This window comes from Arachis ipaensis, chromosome B6 (genome assembly GCF_059453495.1).
Source record: "Arachis ipaensis isolate K30076 ecotype BB chromosome B6, ASM5945349v1, whole genome shotgun sequence".
NCBI lineage: Eukaryota > Viridiplantae > Streptophyta > Magnoliopsida > Fabales > Fabaceae > Arachis > Arachis ipaensis.
In genome coordinates this window covers 70,737,864-70,761,299 of record NC_142441.1, presented here as the reverse complement: position 1 = coordinate 70,761,299, position 23,436 = coordinate 70,737,864, and the positions used below count along the sequence as shown (strand labels likewise).

The 23,436-nt window shown below is 33.2% G+C and overlaps 2 protein-coding genes across 2 annotated transcripts; one reads left to right on the top strand and one right to left on the bottom strand.

Annotated features, from left to right (window-relative positions):
- Positions 1-8,023: 8,023 nt before the first annotated feature.
- On the top strand, positions 8,024-19,541 carry UPL7 (ubiquitin-protein ligase 7). Its single transcript, XM_016352600.2, has 14 exons — positions 8,024-8,199; positions 8,379-8,501; positions 9,333-9,573; positions 9,792-10,381; positions 11,156-12,136; positions 12,232-12,566; positions 13,669-13,947; positions 14,062-14,314; positions 14,820-14,990; positions 15,089-15,181; positions 15,495-15,602; positions 16,444-16,560; positions 18,040-18,129; positions 19,123-19,541. The coding sequence occupies exons 1-14, from the start codon at positions 8,176-8,178 to the stop codon at positions 19,204-19,206; spliced, it is 3,489 nt and encodes a 1,162-aa protein (XP_016208086.2). The 5' UTR covers positions 8,024-8,175; the 3' UTR covers positions 19,207-19,541.
- Positions 19,542-19,916: 375 nt separating this feature from the next.
- LOC107648212 (threonine dehydratase biosynthetic, chloroplastic-like) lies at positions 19,917-21,095 on the bottom strand. Its single transcript, XM_016352181.3, has 3 exons — positions 20,941-21,095; positions 20,519-20,653; positions 19,917-20,435 (listed from the first exon to the last, which is right to left on the bottom strand). Exons 1-3 carry the CDS (start codon positions 21,010-21,012, stop codon positions 20,346-20,348), a joined length of 297 nt encoding a protein of 98 aa, XP_016207667.1. The 5' UTR covers positions 21,013-21,095; the 3' UTR covers positions 19,917-20,345.
- Positions 21,096-23,436: the final 2,341 nt, after the last annotated feature.

Here is a 23,436-nt window from a genome sequence, read left to right as displayed (position 1 = left end):
GTGCTCTATTAATGAGCTTTCAGCTCGTCTTCGCCCTAACAAAGAGAAAGGGGCATTGGTAAGGGAAGAGAGGAGAAAAGGGATTGTTACTATTCATCATCTCCATCATTTGGCCATAACTTGAACTATGGAGCTCCGATTGACGAGCCGTTTGCGGCCACGCGAAGCTCTTGCTGAACCCATTATTTCTAACTAAGATTTGCAGGTAGAAACTCAAAACTCGCATTCCAGTTTCTTGCCCTAACACTTTCGCATTTTTTAGTTTTGTTTTTTAGTAGACTTTTGTGTTTTGGTTATTTAGGAGTGATCTAGCAATGGAATATTGTTGGATTTTGTCCCTAATCTCATTGGATAAGGTAAGTCTCTTCAAACTCTTGTGGTTTGATATTTTGGTTAGCCATAGTGTTGATTTTTTGTATGTTATATTTGTATAGCTTGATAGTTGGTGAGTTTTGGAAGTGGTGTTAATGCTTGAGCCTTGTTAATCTTATTGGAATCAAGTTTTGGGTGTTTGTGCTTTTGAAAAATCGGCCAAGGTATGGTTTTGGTTTTCTCTATGTAATATATAATGTTTTTGGACAATTAGGCTAGTGGACTCTAAGATAGGATTGAATGATGTTGGTGCATGATTAATTATATGTGAATTTATGTTTGATGATGAAGAGAATGATATCGAGTGTTGGTTTAATTATTACCTTGTGTATTCTAGAGCTATCTATAAGGTTTTATAAGTATTATGTCTTGTCCTATTCGTATCCACGTGCTTAGTTACCGTGTGTGTACGTTTCGCGCTTTGAAATTTCACTTTATGCGACTTTGAGCTTTTATTCCTTCATCGAGCTTCTAGTTATATAATTTATTGAATATATTATATATTATAAGCTTTAGAACTGTCGTGACACTTTGTTATCCTTTGCTTTACGGCTAGAAGTAAGGCTTAAGATAACGGAGTGTTACACTCTTTCTCACAGCAACAAAATGATTCATATTTCTATAGATGGAGAAACTATCTGAATTTTGGTTGTGAGCCAACAGATCGAAGATCGGCTATTAAAGCCTAAAGTAGTTTTTCAAAACAAAAATACTTGCGATTAAGCATATGTTTTACTAAGTCTAACCAAATTACAGAAATAAGTATGTGTGCTGCTTCTTTTATTAAAAATATTCAGCAAAATTAGTGAGTATAAACATTTTAGCGTACAATACAAAAATTTTTAAAAGATCATAAACCTGAAGCATTAACTAACTTTATCAACAAATGCATTCAAGATATTGAGTATCATCAGAGATCAACACAAAATTATTAAATTGAAAAAATAAGCTAGTATAGAAAAGAACCAAAAAAATAGTAGCAGTAAAAATAATTTTGAGTTGTTTAACAAAATTTTATGTGCTATTTGTAAGATATTTTTGTGCTATATCAATAAGATTTGTGATGTGTAAAACTTTTTAATGATTTATTGATAAATTTTTGTACATCTTAGCAAAAATTTCTATAATATATCAATAAGAAAAAACTCGATGAAAAAGAAAAAGTATGTATGCATGTTATTTTAGTGGGTTTTATTAGATTTGGGCTAACTTAGTTACCAAAATCGGTTATAAATGTAACATTACTGGCTATTTTTGGAGTTGACTCCACCCTCAAAATTATCTTCAAAATTATCACATAACATTGGTTAATTTATGTGACCCACTTTAATTCTTTAGTTTGTTTTCTTATTTAACGGTATACTGATGAAGCCTAATAACGTGGATATTTGGTACGATATGTCGTAATATTATTGGCAAAACTATTAATATAATATCTAAAAAATTTATAGTGCTAATAAAAATAATCTTTAAAAAATACAAACAATAAATAAATAGTTGAATAATTTAAAAATACGATAAAAATAATAAATAAATATTATATTTTGTATAAATAGAAATAATTTTGTACTTAGCAAATAACTAATACATTTAATCCTAAACTTTTTGGTATCATATAAATAATTATTTAAAAGATGCATATAAAAAATTAGAATAAAATTTTATCTCTATTTTTTAAAATATTTTTTAATAAAAAATTTGATCATTCATAATAATTTTTTTAAAAAATTTATTTGACATAAAATAGCCAAATTTTAATGTGAAATGATTTTGTATCCCTGATTTTTTGTTTATACATATCAATTTGGTTTCACGTGTCACAAAATAATTTACTTTAAAAAATAAACCAAATTGGTCCTAAATTTGCACAAAGTGACTATTTATAGTTATTGAAAAAAAAGGTGAATTGAATTTGTCACGAAACCAATTTTTTTTCTCAGTATTTGTTTTATAATAAATTAATACTTATAATTTTTGTAATAGTAATAATAATAAAATTCTTTTTAAAAATAATAATAATAAATTAATTTTAATATATTAATAATATAAAAAATTTTATATAATTATTTAATCAGATTTATATATTTAGATAAATTTTTAAAATAATAAATTTTAAAATTAATTATTTTTATTGATATGATAATATTTAATTAGTTGTCTATATAAAACAAAACAATTATATATTTACCAATCTATGGAAATTAAATGCTAAAATAATAAGAATAATAATTTATATACAATCTCATTTTATAATATATAATTTAATTTTTATAGTTAGTGTAGTTTTTACACTAGTATTCAGTCATTCAATATTATTACTTAAAAGATTATTTAAAAGTATAAATTTAGTTAAATAATTATGTAATTGCATTAAAATTGAACTCTTATAATATAGAGTAAAAACCCTGTAACAAAAATAGGGAAAAAGAAATAAAACCTGCCTAAGAGAAAAGAAAAGCCCAGAATGTTATAAAATAACTAAATAAATAAATAAAGAAGAGGTAATAAAAATTAAGAAATATAAAGAGAGAGAAAGAAGTATTGTAACATAAAAGAGAGAGAGTATTTTATTGTTTCTTGTTGTTGTGTAAAAAGCCTCAGTCTATGCCCCTATTTATACATGTGCAAGGCTTTACTTTTTTAAACTATATTAAATACAATCATCCTTGAGAATGGACATCCACATAAGATGTGATAAAGCATTCTTATCACAACACTCCCCCTTGGATGGCCATTTAGGATTATTGCCTCATTAAAACCTTACTAAAGAAAAACCCAGTGGAAAAAACCTTAGTGAAGGAAAAAGGTTACAATATCCTTTGTGATGGGGACTGCCTCATTAAAAACCTTGTCAAGAAAAACCCAATGGGAAAAAAACATGACTAAGAAAAAAAGATTACAGTCTCCCCCTCTTGCCGACATCATTTAATGTCTCGAAATCGGCGCATCCCAATCTCATGTACCAATCTTTCAAAGGAGGATTTTGGGAGTGACTTTGTGAATAAATTTGCCAGATTGTCACTTGAACGGATCTGTTGGACATCAATTGTCCTTTAATTTTGAAGATCATGAGTGAAGAAGACTTTGGGAGAAATATGCTTTGTTCTATCGCCTTTGATGTATCCGCCTTTAAGTTGAGCAATGCATGCTGTATTATCTTCAAACAGGACAATTGGAGCTATCTTATGATCAATCAGTCCACATGATGACAGAATATATTGAATCAGACTCCTCAGCCAAAAACACTCACGACTAGCTTCATGAATCGCCAGTATTTCAGCATAATTAGAGGAGGTGGCTGCTATCGTCTGTTTCGTGGACCTCCATGATATAGCTGTACCACCATATGTGAATAGGTATCCTGTTTGAGATCTCCCTTTATGTGGATCAGACAAGTATCCGGCATCTGCATAGCCAACTAGTTGTGACTTGAATCCATAGGGATAAAACAATCCCATATCAACCGTTCCATGAAGATATCAAAAAATTTGTTTGATTCCACTCCAATGTCTTCTGGTTGGAAAGGAACTATATCTTGCTAGTAAATTCACCGCGAATGATATGTCAGGTCGCGTATTATTAGCAAGATACATTAGCACTCCAATGTCACTAAGATATGGTACTTCAGGACCAAGGATATCTTCATTCTCTTCTTTAGGACGGAATTGATCCTTTTTCACATCTAAAGATCTTACAATCATTGGGGTACTTAATGGATGTGACTTATCCATATAAAATCTTTTCAAGATCTTTTCTGTGTATGTTGTTTGATGAATAAAGATCCTATTTTTTATATGCTCGATCTGCAGGCCGAGACAACATTTAGTCTTTCCAAGATCTTTCATCTCAAACTCTTCTTTTAGAGTTTTTATAATTGTTGGAATCTCTTCAAGAGTCCCAATGATATTTAAATCATCAACATACACAGCAATAATAATGAATCCAGATGCAGTTTTCTTTATGAAAACACAAGGACAGATATCATCATTCTTGAATCCATTTTTGGCCAGATACTTAGTAAGACGATTATACCACATTCGTCCAGATTGCTTTAGACCATATAAAGATCTTTGCAATTTAACTGAGTATAACCCTTACGAATATTCACTGGATGGTTTAGATATCTTTAGTCCTTCAGGGACTTTCATATAGATATCCCGATCTAATGAGCCATATAAGTAGGCTGTTACCACATCCATTAAATGCATATGCAGTTTATAATATGCAGATAAACTGACCAAATAACGCAATGTTATCGCATCCACTGCAGGGGAATACGTTTCTTCATAATCTATACCGGGCCTTTGTGAAAAACCTTGTGCCACAAGTTGGGCTTTGTAGCGCAAAACTTCATTTTTCTCATTTCGTTTTCTCACAAATATCCATCGGTATCCAACAGGTTTTACATCTTCAGGTGTACAGACTACAGGTCCAAAGACTTCACGTTTTGCAAGTGAGTCTAATTCAGCCTTCATGGCTTCTTTCCATTTTGGCCAATCATTTTTTTTGTCGACATTCTTTGACTGATCTTGGCTCAAGATCCTTACTTTCATGCATGATATTCAATGCTACATTATATGCAAATATTTCATTGACAATTGTCTTATTTCGGTCCCATTTCTTTCCTGTAAAGACATAATTTATCGAGATCTCGTCATTTTCACAATTTTCAGGTACCTGAACGTCTTCTGGCGTTATATCAGAATTTTGGACAACTGTAGGTGTCTTTACAATGTCTTTTTCAAGAGGAATCGTACTTACCTCTTTTCTCTTTCGAGGATTTTTATCTTTGGAATCGACAGGCCTGCCACGCTTCTGGCGTGTATTTGCTTTAGTGGCTATTTGTCCTACTGGGACATCAATTTGAATTGGGGAATTTTCTGTCCTGCCACACTTCTGGCGTGAATTTACTTCAGTGACTATTTGTCCTACTGGGACATCAATTCGAATTGGAGCATTTTTCTCTAGTATATAAGATTTGGTTATCCTCTTTGTATCGGAAAATACATCAGGCAATTCATTTGCTATTCTTTGCAAATATATAATCTTTTGAACTTCTAGTTCACATTGCCCTGATCGAGGATCTAAATGCATCAACGATGATGCATTCCAATTAAGTTCCTTTTCAGGAAGCTTATTCTCTCCCCCTAATGTTGGAAATTTTGATTCATCAAAATTACAATCCTTAAACCGGACTTTAAATACATTTCCAGTTTGTATCTCAAGATACCTCACTATAGAGGGAGAATCATATCCAACATATATTCCCAATTTTCTTTGGGGTCCCATTTTGATGCGATTAGGTGGTGCAATGGGAACATATATCGCACACCCAAATATTCTTAAATGGGAAACATTTGGTTGCTGGCCAAAAGCTAATTGCATAGGAGAGAACTGATGGTAACTCGTTGGCCTCAAATGAATAAGTGTTGCGGTATGTAAAATAGCATGCCCCAAACCGAGGTTGGGAGATTTGTTCTCATAAGTAAGGGTCTAGCAATTAATTGGAGGCGCTTGATAAGTGATTCTGCTAACCCATTTTGTGTGTGAACATAAGCTACTGGATGTTCAACACTTATTCCATTAGCCATACAATATGCATCAAAAGCTTGGGAAGTAAATTCACCAGCATTATCAAGGCGAATTGCTTTGATTGGATTTTCTGGAAATTGTGCTTTTAATCGAATAATTTGAGCCAGTAATCTCACAAACGCCAGGTTGCGAGAAGATAATAAGCACACATGTGACCATCTCGAAGATGCGTCTATCAAGACCATAAAATATCTAAAAGATCCACATGGTGGATGAATATGTCCACATATATCACCTTGAATCCTTTCTAGGAATTCAGGGGACTCAAATCCAATCTTTACTGGTGATGGCTTTAAAATTAACTTCCTTTGAGAACATGCAGCACAACAAAATTCACTAGATTTAAGAATCTTCTGGTTCTTTAGTGAATGTCCATGAGAGTTTTCAATAATTCTCCTCATCATGGTTGTTCCTGGATGACCCAATCTATCATGCCAAGTTATGAATTCATTTGGGCTAGTAAACTTCTGGTTTACAATGGCATGTGATTCAATTGCACTAATCTTGGTATAATACAACCCAGATGAAAGTGAGGGTAACTTTTCTAATATAACATTTTTATTTAAATCATGAGTTGTGATACATAAATACTCATGATTTCCCTTATTCATTGTTTCAATATGATATCCATTTTGGCGAATATCTTTGAAACTCAACAAGTTCCTCAGAGACTTGGTAGATGATAGTGCATTATTTATTATAAATTTTGTTCCTCTAGGAAACAAAATTATAGCTCTTTCGGAGCCTTCAATCACATTGCCTGAGCCAATAATAGTATTAACATATTCTTCTTTTGGCACAAGATGGGTTAAATATATATCACTTTTGAGAATAGTGTGCGAACTTGCACTATCCGCAAGGCAAATATCTTCAGGATATGTCCTTGCCATTTTTCTTCAAAGACAAATAATAATAATAATAAAATGAGTAGAAGTACATGCACAGTGAAATTATTCATATGAATTCTTAACAAACACATATATTAAACTATTTCATCATTGATCAAATAGCCAACATTTCCTTCAAGATCCTCAAAGAAATTAGATACATCATAATAAGTGGTAGAATTTTCATCGTTTGAAACAACATTTGTTTCCTTTACTTTGTCATCATTTTTCAAGGATGCTTGATAAAGATCAACTACGTGCCTTGTGGTACGACAGATACGTGACCAATGGCCCTTTCCACCACAATGGAAGCATTTATCCTCAATTGATTTACTTTGCCCATTGTTTCTTTCTTTATCCTACTTCTGGTGGGATTTTTTCTTGTGAATATAATTTTTTTTCCTTCCATAATTTTTTTTGTTATCAAAATCTTGCCATTTACCTCTTCTGGGGTTATAATTTGCCACATTTGCTTCAGAAAATGGGACGGCGCCAGCTGGGCGCGCTTCATGATTTCTTAAGAGCAACTCATTGTTGCGTTCAGCAACAAGAAAGCAAGAAATTAGCTCAGAATATTTTTTAAATTCTTTTTCTCGATTGCTACTGCAGGAACACATTCAAGGCATGGAAGGTCGAGAAAGTTTTCTCTAATATATCGGGTTTGAGGAAGTATCACATGATTATACCTTTCTTCAAAGTCTTTCCACAGATCTACAGGATCTTTTAATGTGGGGTATTCATTTTTCAATCATACGTCAAGATGACGACGAAGGAAATTATGGCTTTAGCTTTTATCATTCTGGGATGTATTATTTTCAGCCTTAATGGTGTCTTCAAGATCCATTGAATCAAGAAGGATTTTAGCATCTAGTATTTATGATAAATATTTGTTTTTAGATATATCAAAAGCATTATATTCAAGATGAAAGAATTTTGACATAATAAAATTTGTTATCTGAAGTCTTTCTAAAACTTCGTTAGAGCTTCGTGCTGATAACGTGTTATAAAATAACTAAATAAATAAATAAAGAAGTAACAAAAATTAATAAATATAAAAAGAGAGAAAGAAGTATTACAACATAAAAAAAAAAAAAGTATTTTATTACTTCTTGTTATTGTATAAAAAGTCTCAATCTATGCCCCTATTTATACAAGGCTTTACTTTTTGTCACAACACAGAAAACATTATTATTATTATTATTATTATTATTACTTTCGAGTGCAACAAGAGAGGGTGGAGTAAAATTCAGGCTTACAGAAAATCTAATGCGATTGAAGGCTCAGATGCGTTACGAGAACCTAATTGATTCGATTTCGGATTTCCATGGACGGAACTCGTAAACAGCAGGTACGCTTCATTTGTCGGTTGAGGAGGGAATTTTCTTCCCCAATTTCCCTGAAAGAAAATACAAAACTGTAGTAGTTGGGTTTAGAATGTTACCCTTTTGTATGGTTTCGAATCATGCATTGAATGGAGCGGAAAATGAAACTGAGAATGAATGATTAATTGAATGGAATGTTTGTCAGGTGTCGCTGAGAGGAGCAAGTGCGAAGGAGATAACAAGAGATGTGCTTCTTGAAAAGGTTAACAGAGAAAGAGAGCTTCGCAATCATGCTAAACGAGCTGCTGCTGCTGCTCTCTTGATTCAGGTGTTCCTTCAAATCTCAATTATTTCATTTTCTTTTTTGTTTTATTTTTTAGTTTGTGTTTTGTAGTTCTTAGACCCATAATTGCCCATTTTCCGGCACTAGGGAGCATGTTATTCAAGGTAATTCCTTGTTGTTTAGAGATACCAAGGAATGCGAGGTGAAACATAACGTTGAATTCTAGTTGTGTTTGAACATTACTTTACTTGATGCTTTTGTGTACAGTTATTCATTGCATTGTGTGCAACCATTGAAGGGAATTAGCTTTTTGAAGGCCTGACAAGGGCCTACTAAGGAGGGTAGCTCTTATAAAGGGTAACCGAATTGTTTGGCGTAATGCGAGACTGAAAAATCATATGGGCGATTATTAGACAACCATTTAATTGTTAATGATTTAAATGTAAATATGATTTACGGCTAACACTATCACAACATCTAGTCCACGTTGTCTACTTCACTTAGTAGGAGCAGACTTAGCTGCTGTTGTATTGGGGAAATGACCGAATATAGTTGCATAAGAGAAAAGGAAAGCCCGATCCACAAGCATCCCATGTTAATGTAGGAACCATGGAAAGGCAGCACCCAAAAGGTGTAATGCAGGCAGTCTAACCTGATAGTTGCATCAGTGGTGGTTTGAACCCATGACCTTGCAATCATATGGAAACAACTCAACCATTGCTCCAAAGTTCCTCTTCGAATATAGTTACATCAAAGGAAAATAAAAAATTGCATCTTTAAGTATGAAATTTTAGTTCACTCTATTATTGGCATTTTGATAGTTGTCATTTATATCAAAATGGATAATATCCTTTATTTTATTCTTCTCATTCATAGAGAGTATGGAGGCGCTTCAAGGTCACAAAGATGGTTGCTCTGCAGCTTCAGCAGGAGTGGGAGAAATTGGTGAATAATTATACTGCTGCAAGGACAGCCATATGGATTTCAAACAATTTATTGAGACCATTTCTTTTCTTTATAACCCGATTCTCAACCTGGCTTCAGATAGCCCAAAGCAAGAAAATACACTCCATGAAGATTTGCTTCACCATCTTATTGGAAAGCATGAACTCTTCAGGTATATCCTGTCATTTAAATGTTTATTCATTGGACTTTCAGTTCACATTCCAACTATGTCAAGCATTTCAATGTGATGCATGCCAAATAGGACTATCAAGATGTTTTGGTTGCTTTATTATTTTTTCTCAGCTTTGAGAGGTCTAACGACCCATTTTTATTTTTCTTGTTTAACACACCTATGAAATATATTATTAATGGATGCATATGTGATTCTAGATTCAAAGCAGAACTTTTGCTTTCTCGCTATTGGTACGCCTGAAGAGAGAAGAATATGGATTTACCAGGCACGGAGGCTAACTTCTCTCGGTTTCTCCATTCTTTCAGAGTTCAGTGAATGCATTTCAGGTGCTCAGAATTTAAATATTGTGACATCACTTGCAATGCGTCTCTTGGTCATGTTTACTGATCCAAAAGGATGGAAAGGCATTGTTGATGACAATCGTCAAGATGCAGATTTAGCAGCGAAGGATTTAATTCAGTTCATTGGGAGTAATAAAAGTGGTAGTTATGTATCTATTGCTAGATATATAACTGCACTTGATAATTATTCTTGCCAGACAAAAAATATCATCCCGGCAGATGAACTTTTTTTTATTACTGCAAGTGCGATAACTTTAGCCGTGCGTCCATTTTATCTGACAAACATCGATGTAATTGGGCCTGATATGCTGGATCACAACCATGCCACTAAGCAGTACATTGTCTATTTACTGACTATTCCTTCGCTTCTACAACATTTACCATCTGTTCTTCAACCTGCATTAAGGCACAAATCAATTTTATTCCCATGCTTCAAGACTCTATTGGTAAGCATTACAACTCGATTTAAGCTGCAAGTTTGTCTGTGTACTGTTTTGTTTTAGTGACAACATGGTCTCTTTCACTGTTTTCTTATCGGTACAAGTTTTGTACTTCTAATTTTGGAGGCCTTACTAAGGGATTACATAATCCATATTTGTCTAGTCTAATGTATGAAGTGCCAAAGTTTGACCCGCAGAATTGATGATTGCACATGCGCATTTAACTTCTCTGCAAATGTGATTTCTTTGATGTTGAGTTTAATGTTTTCTACGCTAAAGATGGATCTTTCTTGCTTAATAACTCAATTTTCTGTTTCGTAATGTTTTTCATTTGGTATTAAAATTATGACAATTTAAATGGTTGTTCTGCTATTTTTTATTTATTTATTTTATTTTTTATATGCAATTTAGTATTTCATTCATGTTATTTTATATATAAAAATAGAGATCAATACTTTACTGTCATAAAAACTTTCAATGATTTTTAAGTTGTTTACTTCTCTCTATAATAATTTATTTTTTCTCCAGAAAAAAAAAAGAAACGTAAAATAATGGTGCACAGGTTACTTTCACTTTCAAATATGTTACTGCTTCTCCCCAGTTATATTATTATTTTTATATTGATGGTGAAAGGAAACATCTTTAGTTTATATTCAAATTATTTGCTCATGCATATTACTTACTTTAAACACTCTCCTCAAGTGAATAAGATCAACATTTTGATTTGATTCAAAGTATCAAACATATCAGAACTGATCAAACTCTGACAGGCAATGACAGATTTTGAAAGAGAAAGTTTTAATGGAGATGTCAGAGTTAGTACAGTCAGATAATCTTGTTGCTTTCAGGGAAATTCCTCCAGTTGGTTGGGCTCTCACTAACATTATATGTCTAGCAACAGGAAATGAGAATGGTTCTGTGAATGCTAGATCCTTGAATCAAGGTTTGGACTATGCATTGTACGTTCATGTTGTTATAACTTTAGCAGAAAGCCTACTTGCTCATCTTGATAATATTGGATGGATGCGAAAGAAAAGAAAAACCGTTCAAACTGATGCTGGAACGTCAACAGATCCAGTTGGTACAGTTATGTATGATGGTGAAGCAACCTATGAGTCATTAATAATGTCATACATGGATCAATTTAGGCCTGTTACTCAGCTGTCACATCTTACAAATCTTTTGGCTTCAATAAATAGAGATGGCACCAACAAGGTTGAGACTCCACAGTCAAATCGTCTGCCATGTCTTAAGAAACTAGATTTGTTTGATGTTGCACTATTTTATTCTAATTTGCTTAGAGTATTTTCAACCTTGAGTCCAATTCGTGGCTCATTACCAGTTCTCAACATGCTGTCCTTCACTCCTGGATTTATTCTCCAATTGTGGGAGGTACTGGAGGTTTCCCTTTTTTCTGGAGACAAACATATATCTGTTTATCACACAAGTGGGAATGCCAAACATAAAACGTTTGAGAAGATTCAAAAACAGATAAGTAAAGATGGGGGTAATAGGTGGGTCAATGTTCTTCAGAAGTTTACAGGTAAGTCACAAGCTGCAAGTGATGTTACAGATCCTGTTGGCAGTTATTCTGAGCCCAGCAGAGAGAATGAAGATTCACTAGAGCTATGGGACGTAGAACCTATGAGGCATGGCCCACAAGGGATTCCAAAGGATATGTTTTCTGTGCTTCATCTCTTCTGTGCAACCTATTCTCACCTGCTTTCTGTTCTTGATGACATAGAGTTCTATGAGAAACAAGTATGTACATGCTTTCTTCTTGGACTTGTCATTTTATGGATTAGTTCATATTTTCAGAAACTAACTATCACGGAGCATTTTAATAACATTGTTAGGTTCCATTCAGATTAGAGCAACAACGAAGAATTGCGTCAATGCTAAATACCCTAGTGTATAATGGTTTGTCCCATGGTAGTGGTTCTCATAATAAGCCTCTCATGGATTGTGCTATCAGATGCTTACATTTAATGTATGAAAGGGATTGTAGACACCCATTTTGTCCTCCTGATTTGTGGCTTGCTCCCGCTAGAAAAAGCCGGCCACCAATTGCAGTTGCTGCCAGAACCCATGAAGTTTTATCAGCCAACCTAAGATTTGATGATTCATCAGCTTCCCTGAGTGCAGGTTCTGTTATCATCATTACCCCTCATGTTTTCCCTTTTGAAGAAAGGTAACTACTAACTAGTTGACCATAACATGACTTTTACTTCTTGACATAAATTCTGTTTGGCACCGTTCTTGTACTTTTATACTTATTTCAGTTGCTGTTTTAGAAGGATAAGACCTTGGTAAAGAAAAGCTGATGACTGGGGAATACAGCCAACATGATTTATTATTGTTATTAGAGTAACAAGACAAGTAGGTCCCTGAAAAATTTTGCTATGGACATATAGATTACTACCAAAAAAAAAAAATACCAAGTAACTTCCTGAGTAAATTTTGTGATGAACTTATAGGTCTTAATAAAAAAGAGTACCTATAAGTTTCTGAAAAATTGCAATTATCAACTTATAGATCCTGAAAAATTATAACACTAGACTTGTTGGACCCTTCTGTCATTCCATTCCACCAAAGACCTATAAGTCTAGCTCTACAATTCTTTAGGGACTTGCATGGTATTCTTTTTCCTTCAGGGACACCTACAAATCTGTGGCAAAGTTTTCTCAAGGACTTGCTGTTACTTTTTTTTCCGTTAAATATCTATAAGTTATCGCAAAATTCTTCAGGAACCTATTTGTCTTATTCTTCTGATTATTATTATTGTTATTGTTATTGTTATTGTTGTTGTTATTGTTATTCTTGTTGTTGTTGTTGTTGTTGTTTGATAAAAGAAGAATACCATTAAGATTGGGAGAAGAATATTAAAATAAGATGAGAGGATAAGAGATCCTCCATACAAAAACCAAAAGCCAAACAAAAGATCGTTGAAGTGTAGCTTTCCTATCTCTCACCATGTTTTGAGAGGGAAAGTCCTCTAAAAATATAGGAGCACTAAATTTCCTTTGCCATGTCCAAGATCTAGATCAAGAAATGTGATCATGTTTTGGTTTCTTAGTGGAGTAAATTGAGAAAAACCTTTTTGGGTCTCTTTACCAATTACCATATAATAATTCTGTTATTCATTAAGAGTTGTTTAAATTGAGAAGTCATTAACTATGGTGTTCACTGACATTAGAGAATCACTGTCAACAAATCATAATTTGTTTGGAGCGTAACGCATTATGTAGTTTATTATTGAAAGTAGCTAATCACTTGGTTTATCACTGAAATAGAGTTGAGATGTTTCGCGAATTAATCAAGATGGATAAGGCCTCGCGAAAAATGGCTGGTGAAATTTCTGAACCTGGTTCACGAGCAATTGAGATAGTAGTATGTCGGGGTCATATTGTTGAAGATGGATTCCGACAATTGAATTCCCTTGGGTCAAGATTGAAGTCCTCTATCCATGTGTCATTTGTCAGTGAATGTGGCCTTCCTGAGGCTGGCCTGGACTATGGTGGATTATCTAAGGAATTTTTGACAGACTTATCAAAAGCAGCTTTTGCTCCTGAGTATGTTTGACTTTTTTTTTTTAATTTTAATTTTTGTTTTTTATTTCATGGCTGTTTCCTCTTTCAGGAATCTGTAGTGACTTTCTAAGCTGACATGTATTCTGTTTGCCTCAGATATGGATTATTTTCCCAAACCTCAACCTCCGATAGGCTTCTAATTCCTACTGAATCTGCAAGATATTTAGATAATGGTCTTCAAATGATTGAGTTCCTTGGAAGAATTGTTGGTAAAGCTCTTTATGAAGGAATATTACTTGATTACTCCTTCTCTCATGTTTTTGTACAAAAGCTATTGGGACGGTATAGCTTTCTTGATGAGTTATCAACACTTGATCCAGAGCTATACAGGAATGTTTTGTATGTCAAGGTAAACCCAACAGAGATCCACACTTCTTTCTTGTGTCTTAAAAGAGTCTTTTTAAAATTTATCTGGATTCTGCCTTGTTTATTATTTTGGGAATCATGTTTTAAAATTGAGTTGGTTTGATGCTGGCTGTCCCACCTAGTCGGACAAGGCTCTTTGTTGTTGTTGTTGATGCTGGCTATCAGCGCACTTCCCTCATTGTAGATGAGCCTGATCCAGCTGCAATCCTACTATAGGTTAAGTGATTTTATATATGAATTTGCTCAAAGAGCTATTGCCTTTGTGGATGGGTTTAGTTGCTGGATGTAATATTTCTAAAATAAAAGGACTATTCTGACAACCTTAAAGATTCATTAACATGGGCCATTTGACATTGGTATTTTAGGTCTGATTTTGGGGCTTTGGTTGTTTTTCCCTTGATTTTTTGTTGTGTAGATTGCCGTATTTCAATTCTCGCAGTTTACCATTTTGACATTATAATGCAACGTTCACATATTCCTTCATGCAGAATTATGAGGGTGACGTGAAGGAACTCTGTCTTGATTTCACAGTAACTGAAGAATCATTTGGCAAAAGACATGTGATTGAGCTTAAGTCTGGTGGAAAAGATATTTCTGTGACAAACGAGAATAAGTTGCAGTATATACATGCAATGGCTGATTATAAACTCAACATACAGGTTTTATTATCAGTTTGTGTAGTCTAATGGAAATTATTCAGATTTGTACCGTTTCGACAGTCGTATCATGGTTATATATGTGACTATTGAAATTGCAGATACTGCCATTGTCAAATGCATTTTATAGAGGGTTAACCGATCTTATATCTCCATCCTGGTTGAAATTATTCAATGCCGGTGAATTTAATCAGGTAGTTTATTTCCTTAGTGCTGAAAAAGTTGGGTTTTCCTTTTTTTTTCGGGGGTGGGGGTTGGGGTGGGGAGGGTTCACTCAAGTATTTTCTTTTGCTAAATTGCAATAAGGATTTTCTGTTTCAGGATTTTGCATTTTCGAAAATGCTGCTACCAATATTAAATTAGCTTTTTATTTGTGCAAAGAATATGTCATGATAAAGAAAAATGTCCTTGCCTACAACAACTAATTCATGATAACTCAAAAAATGAATTATTTATTTTTGATGACTCATTTTGACAGCAAGATTTCTGAGTTTAGTGAGAATGCAGTTGCTTTCAGGTGGCAATTATGATATTGACATTGATGATTTGAAAAATAACACCCGATACACTGGAGGTTACAATGAGGGAAGCAAGACAATCAAGATTTTTTGGGAGGTATTGATTACCACTTGATTCAACAATTTCCTTCTGGTGTTACAACAACTAGTCTTTAGCATTGTATTTAGGCTTGGTTATATAAAGGTTTTACTTTTCAAAAGTAGCTTATGAAAGTTGGTTTTTAAAAGATAGCTTTTTAAAAATTGTAGCATCTACGTTTGGTAAATTAAATTAAAAATGACTCTTAAAAAGTACAAGCAACAATTGTATTTGGTAAAATAGTTTTTAAAATTTAAAAATACTATAATAGACATAAATATAAAAGTTAAATTTGGAAGTTAATTAATGTATGAGATTATACGAGACTTTTTAATTTTCATAAGCACAAGCCAATTTTGAAAAGCGCGCTCCTATCTTTTAAAAGCTCCAAGTACAAGCATATGGTCTTTTTGATTTACCAAACACAAAATGAGAAGTTTGTGCTTTTGAAAAACACAAAAATCTCTTCAAAAAGTTTTACCAAACCAAGCTTTAATCTAATGTAATTTACTTCCGTTGCTATAATCAAAGCCTTACACATTTATGATAGATGCCTGATAATTCAGATTTGGTTTCTTCTTTCCTGCTGAGCGATGCTCCTTAAGTAGAAGAATAAATGCTTAAATTGGTCTTAAGAAAATATGCAAAACATTAGAGTTGTCATGTTTTTTTACATTTATCTTGTCTCTCAAATATAAATATCTATGTATTTAAGGAATAAATTGATGTCTAAATGTATTGCTGGAGTACATTAATGCCCCCAATCTTTAGAAAACTAATGCAATGTTGCCTACTTAGTTTTGCATATACCAGTTTTAAGACATCGGTTTCATTTTCTTTCTTCTACCACTATGTACAGGTGGTTAAAGGCTTCAAACCAGATGAGCGCTGTATGCTTCTTAAATTTGTCACGAGTTGTTCTCGTGCTCCATTACTTGGGTTTAAATACTTGCAGCCAGCTTTTACAATCCACAAGGTGTGTTCTTGATCTTGGATGGGCAATCAATGTTGGTTTGGATTGTTTGTTTTTTCTTTGAAAAAAGTACCCTTTTTTTTCAGAAAATAAAGATTTTTATTAAATTTTAAATACATTTGGTCTTGGATACAACTTTTAAGAGAAGTACTTTTATTTAAAAAAGCAAATTATTTGGTTTTTCTAAAAGACAAGAATACTTTACTTTCAAAAAAATAGAAGCAAAAAGACGTTTTTAATATATGAACTCTTTTTAAAAAGTCTATCAAATGTGAAATATTTTCTTCTATGAAAAAAAGATCTTTTATAAAATGATAAAGAAAATGCTCATGCAAACACCTCTTTCATCCCATCTGCTTTGTTGCTTGTAACTAGTAGGGGATGTTTTTTGGCTCTTTTAACTCTAGCAGAGTACATTACAAATTCTCCAAATGAGCCGTGTGGAAATAATTGTTATCCTACACAGCACGTGGAGCTCTTTCGATTAATTGCGTGTGCTCTGAATTGAAAGAATACTTTACTCCATTTTAATGAGTTAATACTTAGAATAGTCTCTGAAGTTACACTTGCGTTTCAATCTGGTCCCCAAAGTTTCAATTACTCAATTTGGTCCCCCAACTTGGCTTTTGTGACTCATATTGGTCCTTGACTTTGTTTTCGTCACAAAACCATCAATGATGCGGTGAGATGGAGTGACGGTTGCCACTCTGTTCTTCCTAATGTGGCAATGGAAACATTTTTATCTCAATTTTCTCCCTACGAAGCATTTAAAATTCCTAAACCTAATTTTAGTTAAGGGTTTTAAAGGCTTCTTAAAGAGAAAATTGAGGTAAAAAATTTCAGTTGTCACATCAGATAGTCGTTAAGGAGTTCAACATGGCAGCTGTCACTGTATCTTAGCACGCCGTTAACGGTTCTATGATGAAAATAGGGCTAGAGACTAATGTGAGTTACGATACCAAGTTGAGTAAATTGACACTTTAAGGACCAGATTGATACACGTGTTACTTCTGGAACTAACTCAGTACTCCCCTTTCAACTATTATTACCATCCCAGGTTTTTGTTCATATTGAGGGGCCGCTGCAGCTTACAAGATGTCTAAACTCAAGCACAAGTCACTTGCATAATATTTTATTTTATTTTTGTTTATTTGTTATATGGTACTGGATAAGAATTTAAAGTCTATGGAAGTTATTTCTGAGTCTATAGTAATAGGATGTAGAATAAAGGAAACGATGACCTTGATTTTAATTCCTAACATGATGAAATGATAATTCTGCAACTATGGTACAATCATCTGGACCTTAAGAAAAAATGATTGTTGAGTGAAGGAGCTTTCTGTGAATTTACCAGTTCACTGGCTTACATTTAGCATCATAATTCATACCGACTAGGGCCCCTAGAAATAGTAAATGTGTGATGAATGACAAAATGCATTGATTTCATTGATTAGCATCACTCAGTTGCATCTATTTACGTAGGTTGCTTGTGATGTTCCTCTTTGGACAACATTTGGAGGACAAGATGTGGATCGGCTTCCATCAGCTTCAACCTGCTACAATACTCTTAAGGTACTACTAATATGGAGACAATATAGGTGTCTGGATACATTTCTGCATTCCCTTTTATTTTTGCAATCTCTTTAGAGTTATAAACAAATGCTATCTGCACACCAAAAATAAACTTCTATATATTTGTGTATAGATATATCTTAACTCATTTTCAATATGTATTTTGTATTCTAACATGTATTTCATACGAGTGACTGATTTAGTCGCCAACTATGAAAGCACGGACACTTCTCTGATTTGCCGGACACATTTTGAACACAACACTCATCGACACTTGTCCGACACGCGTGTCTTCTGTGTCCAAACCGTGTCTTGATAAAAAATAAAAAATTGTTCTCCGGACACGCGTGGACACACCTAAATACCATTCAGCGTGTCCAACTTTATTCTTAACATGTATTCTTAAAATGAATTTAGAAATAGTATATATTATTAATTATTAAAACAAAAAATATTTTAAATATTTTATATAATTAAAAAAGGCTATTAAAAATTTAATTTTTATTTTAATATCAATAAAATACCAAAATATCATTATAATTTATCTAAAAGAATACTTTATATTTTATATATATACTATGTCCCCGTATCTTATAAAAATTTTAAATTCACGTGTCCGCGTGTCGTGTCCTGTGTCCATGTCAATATCCATGTACCATAGATCACTAGTTTTTCGTGTACACATGTTATGGTTGCTCTTTATATGGTACTTGGAATTTGGCTGTCCAAAATTTGAAATTCAAGATTGCCATGTTGGTTGTGAGTTGTAACTTGTGAAATTGAACATTGGAGCGATCTTGAACTTTTTGTATTTTCATGTCTCATATCAAATGTCTTATAACGGTTTTTCTAGTAACGTGGACTTTGTACACCTCACAAGATGCACTCTTGTAGTGATTAAAGTCATTGATATAAAGGTATTATTTGAAGTTTTTCAAGCTAATAAAAGAACTGGAAATCTTTACTTATTTTTCCATATTACAATGACTGCAGCTTCCAACGTACAAACGACCTGGCACATTGAGAACGAAGCTGCTATATGCCATTACCTCAAATGCTGGATTTGAACTTTCTTGATTCACGTCAGGTAGTTTAGATCCTCTTTATTTGGTATCATATCCGCAAAGGCTGGTAGATAAAGGTAGCACAAGTTTAGGCCATGAATCTCCAAGAGTGCTCTGTAAAATTTTTGGTAAAGGAAATTGAATCCCGGTTCGTTTTGGCAACACATTATTTGCTTCCAGAGGAATGCTTTTCCAAACAGCCAGTTGATGATATGTTTGTTACTTCGTCCATTCTTCCAATCCGTGGGAGATTCTGTACTTCCGTAGTATGTTCATATTGGAACAGTATACGACTGGTTATTTGAACCAACTCTCTAAATGCAAATAGCGATCATTTTGCAATTAAAATATGTGATTTATTTGCTTTCGAGCTTTCGTTTACTATTTTATTCACTTAAATGCAGATATAGGATTTATCTAACCTTTTAAGCAAGGTACTTTTTGCATTAAAAAAAAAATAAGTGTTTTAGGTTTCAAAGTATTGAATACTGCACACCAGAAAGCTGAAAGATCTATTAAAAATTTAAAACCTTTTTTTTCTTGCTTTATTAACAGGGGTCCTATTACTACTGATTAATGAAACTAAGACCCTAACCATCATAATGGAACTTCCAGAAATAAATTTTAATTTTGGTTTAAATGATTAGTGTCCTACTGACTAGTAAATTTGAATTTGAAGTATATCAAGCATAATTATCTGAACTAAGTAAATCTAACTTTCTAAAACGAAATTATTTTAGATTTTTATAAATTCTTAATGAACACTATCCACATATTCTTTACACAAGAGACTGTTCAATAACAAAGTTATAGTATAGCCAACAAAAATTATGCAAATTGCTGCATATTGGAAGGCCATTCAGTTTTGAAATTATTTGGTGCTCTTTCAAGAACTAGCTAGGATTGCATTCATTTCACTCGTAATATGGCATTTCAGTTTTTTTATTTATTTTTTTTTCAGTGTCACTTTGCAAGTATAATGAACGCAAACCTAGAAGCTACATTAGGAGCACTGAATAGTTTCCTGTGAATCCTATATTTGAAACCAACAGTTGAACAAACTTGATAGTATTATCTTGCACGAATCATAAAAACCCTAACCATGAACGCATTAAGAGATGGTAAAAGTCATCATTGTTCACCAGCGTATACTCATCCAAGTCTGTTAGCACGATCATGGAATTCGTCCATCTCAACTCTTGGTACCTGTATTCCTACCAACACATTTGCTCCAGTTTCACCCTGTTCAAGAACCATAAATATTGCAATCATATTTGATCAAAAAGAAAGAAATTAGCTTGCGTTAGGAAACTACAAATTCTCACCTGCCCACGATAATGGAACAAGCTAATATTCCATCGTGGACTGAAGGAATCCAAGAACTTCGTTAGAGCACCAGGTCTTTCTGGAAAGATGAAACGACAAAGAACCTCATTTTGAACGTTTGAACGGCCTCCCATCTAGTCATAAGTTCAAAAGCAAAGTAAACATGACATGATAGCAAACAATCGTCAATAGCAATAAAAGGTTATCGCAAGGCAATAAAGTAATTCACATTGAGCAGCTATTAGACATTTGATCAAACTTAATTTTCTCCATGCTAACTGCTTGATTTGACCTAGAGTACTAAGAAAAAGCAGCTTAGGATTTATTGAAACGAATTAGCTTAGATTGTATTTCAATCTTGCACAGTGTGGCAGACGTGACAAACTATACTAAAAGATCATTTTGTCCCAAACACAATTACCAGGTAACGAAGGTGATCTTTCACCAAGTCAGTTTCTGTGAGATTGTAAGTTTTAAGCTGACAAGACTCCATTCTCTCTTTCGTTGCTTTTAGTTCTGAGACCGTGAGTTAGTGTTTGAATATATTATTCTATCAAATGTACAGGGAATCATTTTCTTTATAGAGAAATTACACAAATAGAAATAACTAGAAAATAGGAAATAAGAGAAAAATAGTAATATTAGCTTAAAATAAATAAAAGATTTCTAATTATAAAATTCCTAAAATTAAGCTAAACCAAAAAAGGAAAAGATTTATAATTAATTCTATTTACATAAACGATTCATGAAATGAATTAGAAATTTGATTTTTATTTGATCTAGTCAACACTTTTCCTCAAGCTGGCTTGAAGATATCATTCATTGACAGCTTGCTCATTATGCTATCAAAAGTCTTCTTGGGTAATCCCTTAGTTAGAACATGATAAAGAAATAAACAGATAAAGAAGACAAGAATTGAAATTGAATAGAAAAGATACATTGAAATTGAAATAAAAACAAAAAAGATAGGTTGAAATTGAATACAAAGAGAATCACTTTACTTTCTACCCAATTTCTTGACGCAACAAAAAAAGGACTCCTCAACCTAACTTGTCAACGCCATAGTTTGGAAATTGAATCGAAGGGACTCCTCAACCTTCTACCGAATTCCCCGATGAAACAAAAGTCGGACTCCTCAACCTCAATTGTCCACACCATGGTTTCATCACGAAACCAAAAAAGGTGTTTTTAAACCTCTAAATCTGCTATACTACGACTACAATAGCTAAGGAGGTATTTATAACCTCTTATTAGGTTAAAACAAAGAAAACCATAAATCCCATACACATAAGGCCAATCTATTAATTAAATAAACAAAATCAAAATACATTAAATTAAAACATTCTAAAAATGTAAACTAATATCTTCTAAATAACACTTGAACTCTTCATATCACGAGCATTTGATGCGCGTATCATTCTCCTCTTCTTCAAAAAAGATTCGTCCTCGAATCTTGTAGGTGAAAAAATAATATATGAAAAGGACAATAATTACAAAGAAGATAATTTTTTTCTTTTTGTTTTTTCTTTCCTTTTTGTATTTTTTTTCTTTTTCTTTTTCTTTTTTTACACTTTATGCTTTTTTATTTTTTTTAAACAATAATGAAATGCAAACGGAAAATAAGAACACAAGAACTTAAAGAAATACGCGACAAACACTAGACTCTTTTTTTTTATGATAAAAGAAGAACAGATATAGATTAATAAGAATTAATCTAATACCTGAGTTCTGATATCAAATGATAAAGAAATAAAAGTTAAACAAGAAGATAATGATTCAAACTCAATAAAAAAAGATACATTAAAATTGAAATATAACCAAAAATGATAGATTGAAATTGAGTACAAAGAGAATCACTCTACTTTTTACCCAATTTCTTGACGCAACAAGAAAGGGACTCCTCAACCTAACTTGTCAATGCCATAGTTTGGGAATTGATTCGAAGGGACTCCTCAACCTTCTACTCAATTTCCCGATGTAACAAGAGATGAACTCCTCAACCCAATTATCCACACCATGGTTTCATCGTGAAACCAAAAATAAGGTTTTCAAAACCTCTAAATCATTCTATACTATGACTACAATAGCTAAGGAGGTATTTATAACCTCTTATTAGGTTAAAACAAAGAAAACCCTAAATCCCATACACATAAGGCCAATCTAGTAATTAAATAAACAAAATCAAAATACATTAAATTAAAACATTCTAAAAATGTAAACTAATATCTTCTAAATAACACTTGAACTCTTCATATCATGAGCATTTGATGCGCGTATCAGAACATCTGCTAATTGTTTTGTGGTTGGAACATATGAGATGCAAATCTGTCCTCTCTCAGTCTTTTCCCTGATAAAATGCTTGTCAACTTCAACATGTTTAGTTCTATCATGTAGCACTGGATTATGAGAAATAGAAATTGCATATTTGTTGTCACAATACAACCTCATTGGTGGAGAAATGAGAACTTTTAGTTCTTGTAGGATTTCCTCTACCCATAGTGCTTCACATATTCCATGAGCCACTGCTCTAAACTCAGCTTCTGCACTACTTCGAGCCACAACACTCTGTTTTTTCCTGCTCCAACTAACCAAGTTTCTGCCAACAAAAGTACAATACCCAGATGTTGACCTTTGCTGCACGAATCCCCACATTTTCGTACAGCTGTACCAGCAAGTGCACTGGGTCATCCAAGTAATACCTAAGCGAGTCAGGGTCGATCCCATGAGGATTGTGGTTTGAAGTAAGCTATGGTTATCTTGCAGGTCTTAGTCAGGCAAAGTCAGAAGGTTGTTGGATACGGAATTGTATTAGGATTATTGGAATCGGTAATAGGAATATAGTTGAAGATTGGAGTTGCTTTGTCTTTCTGAATTAACTCTGGTATCACTGTCTTCTTTGCTTGTGAATGACCTCTTC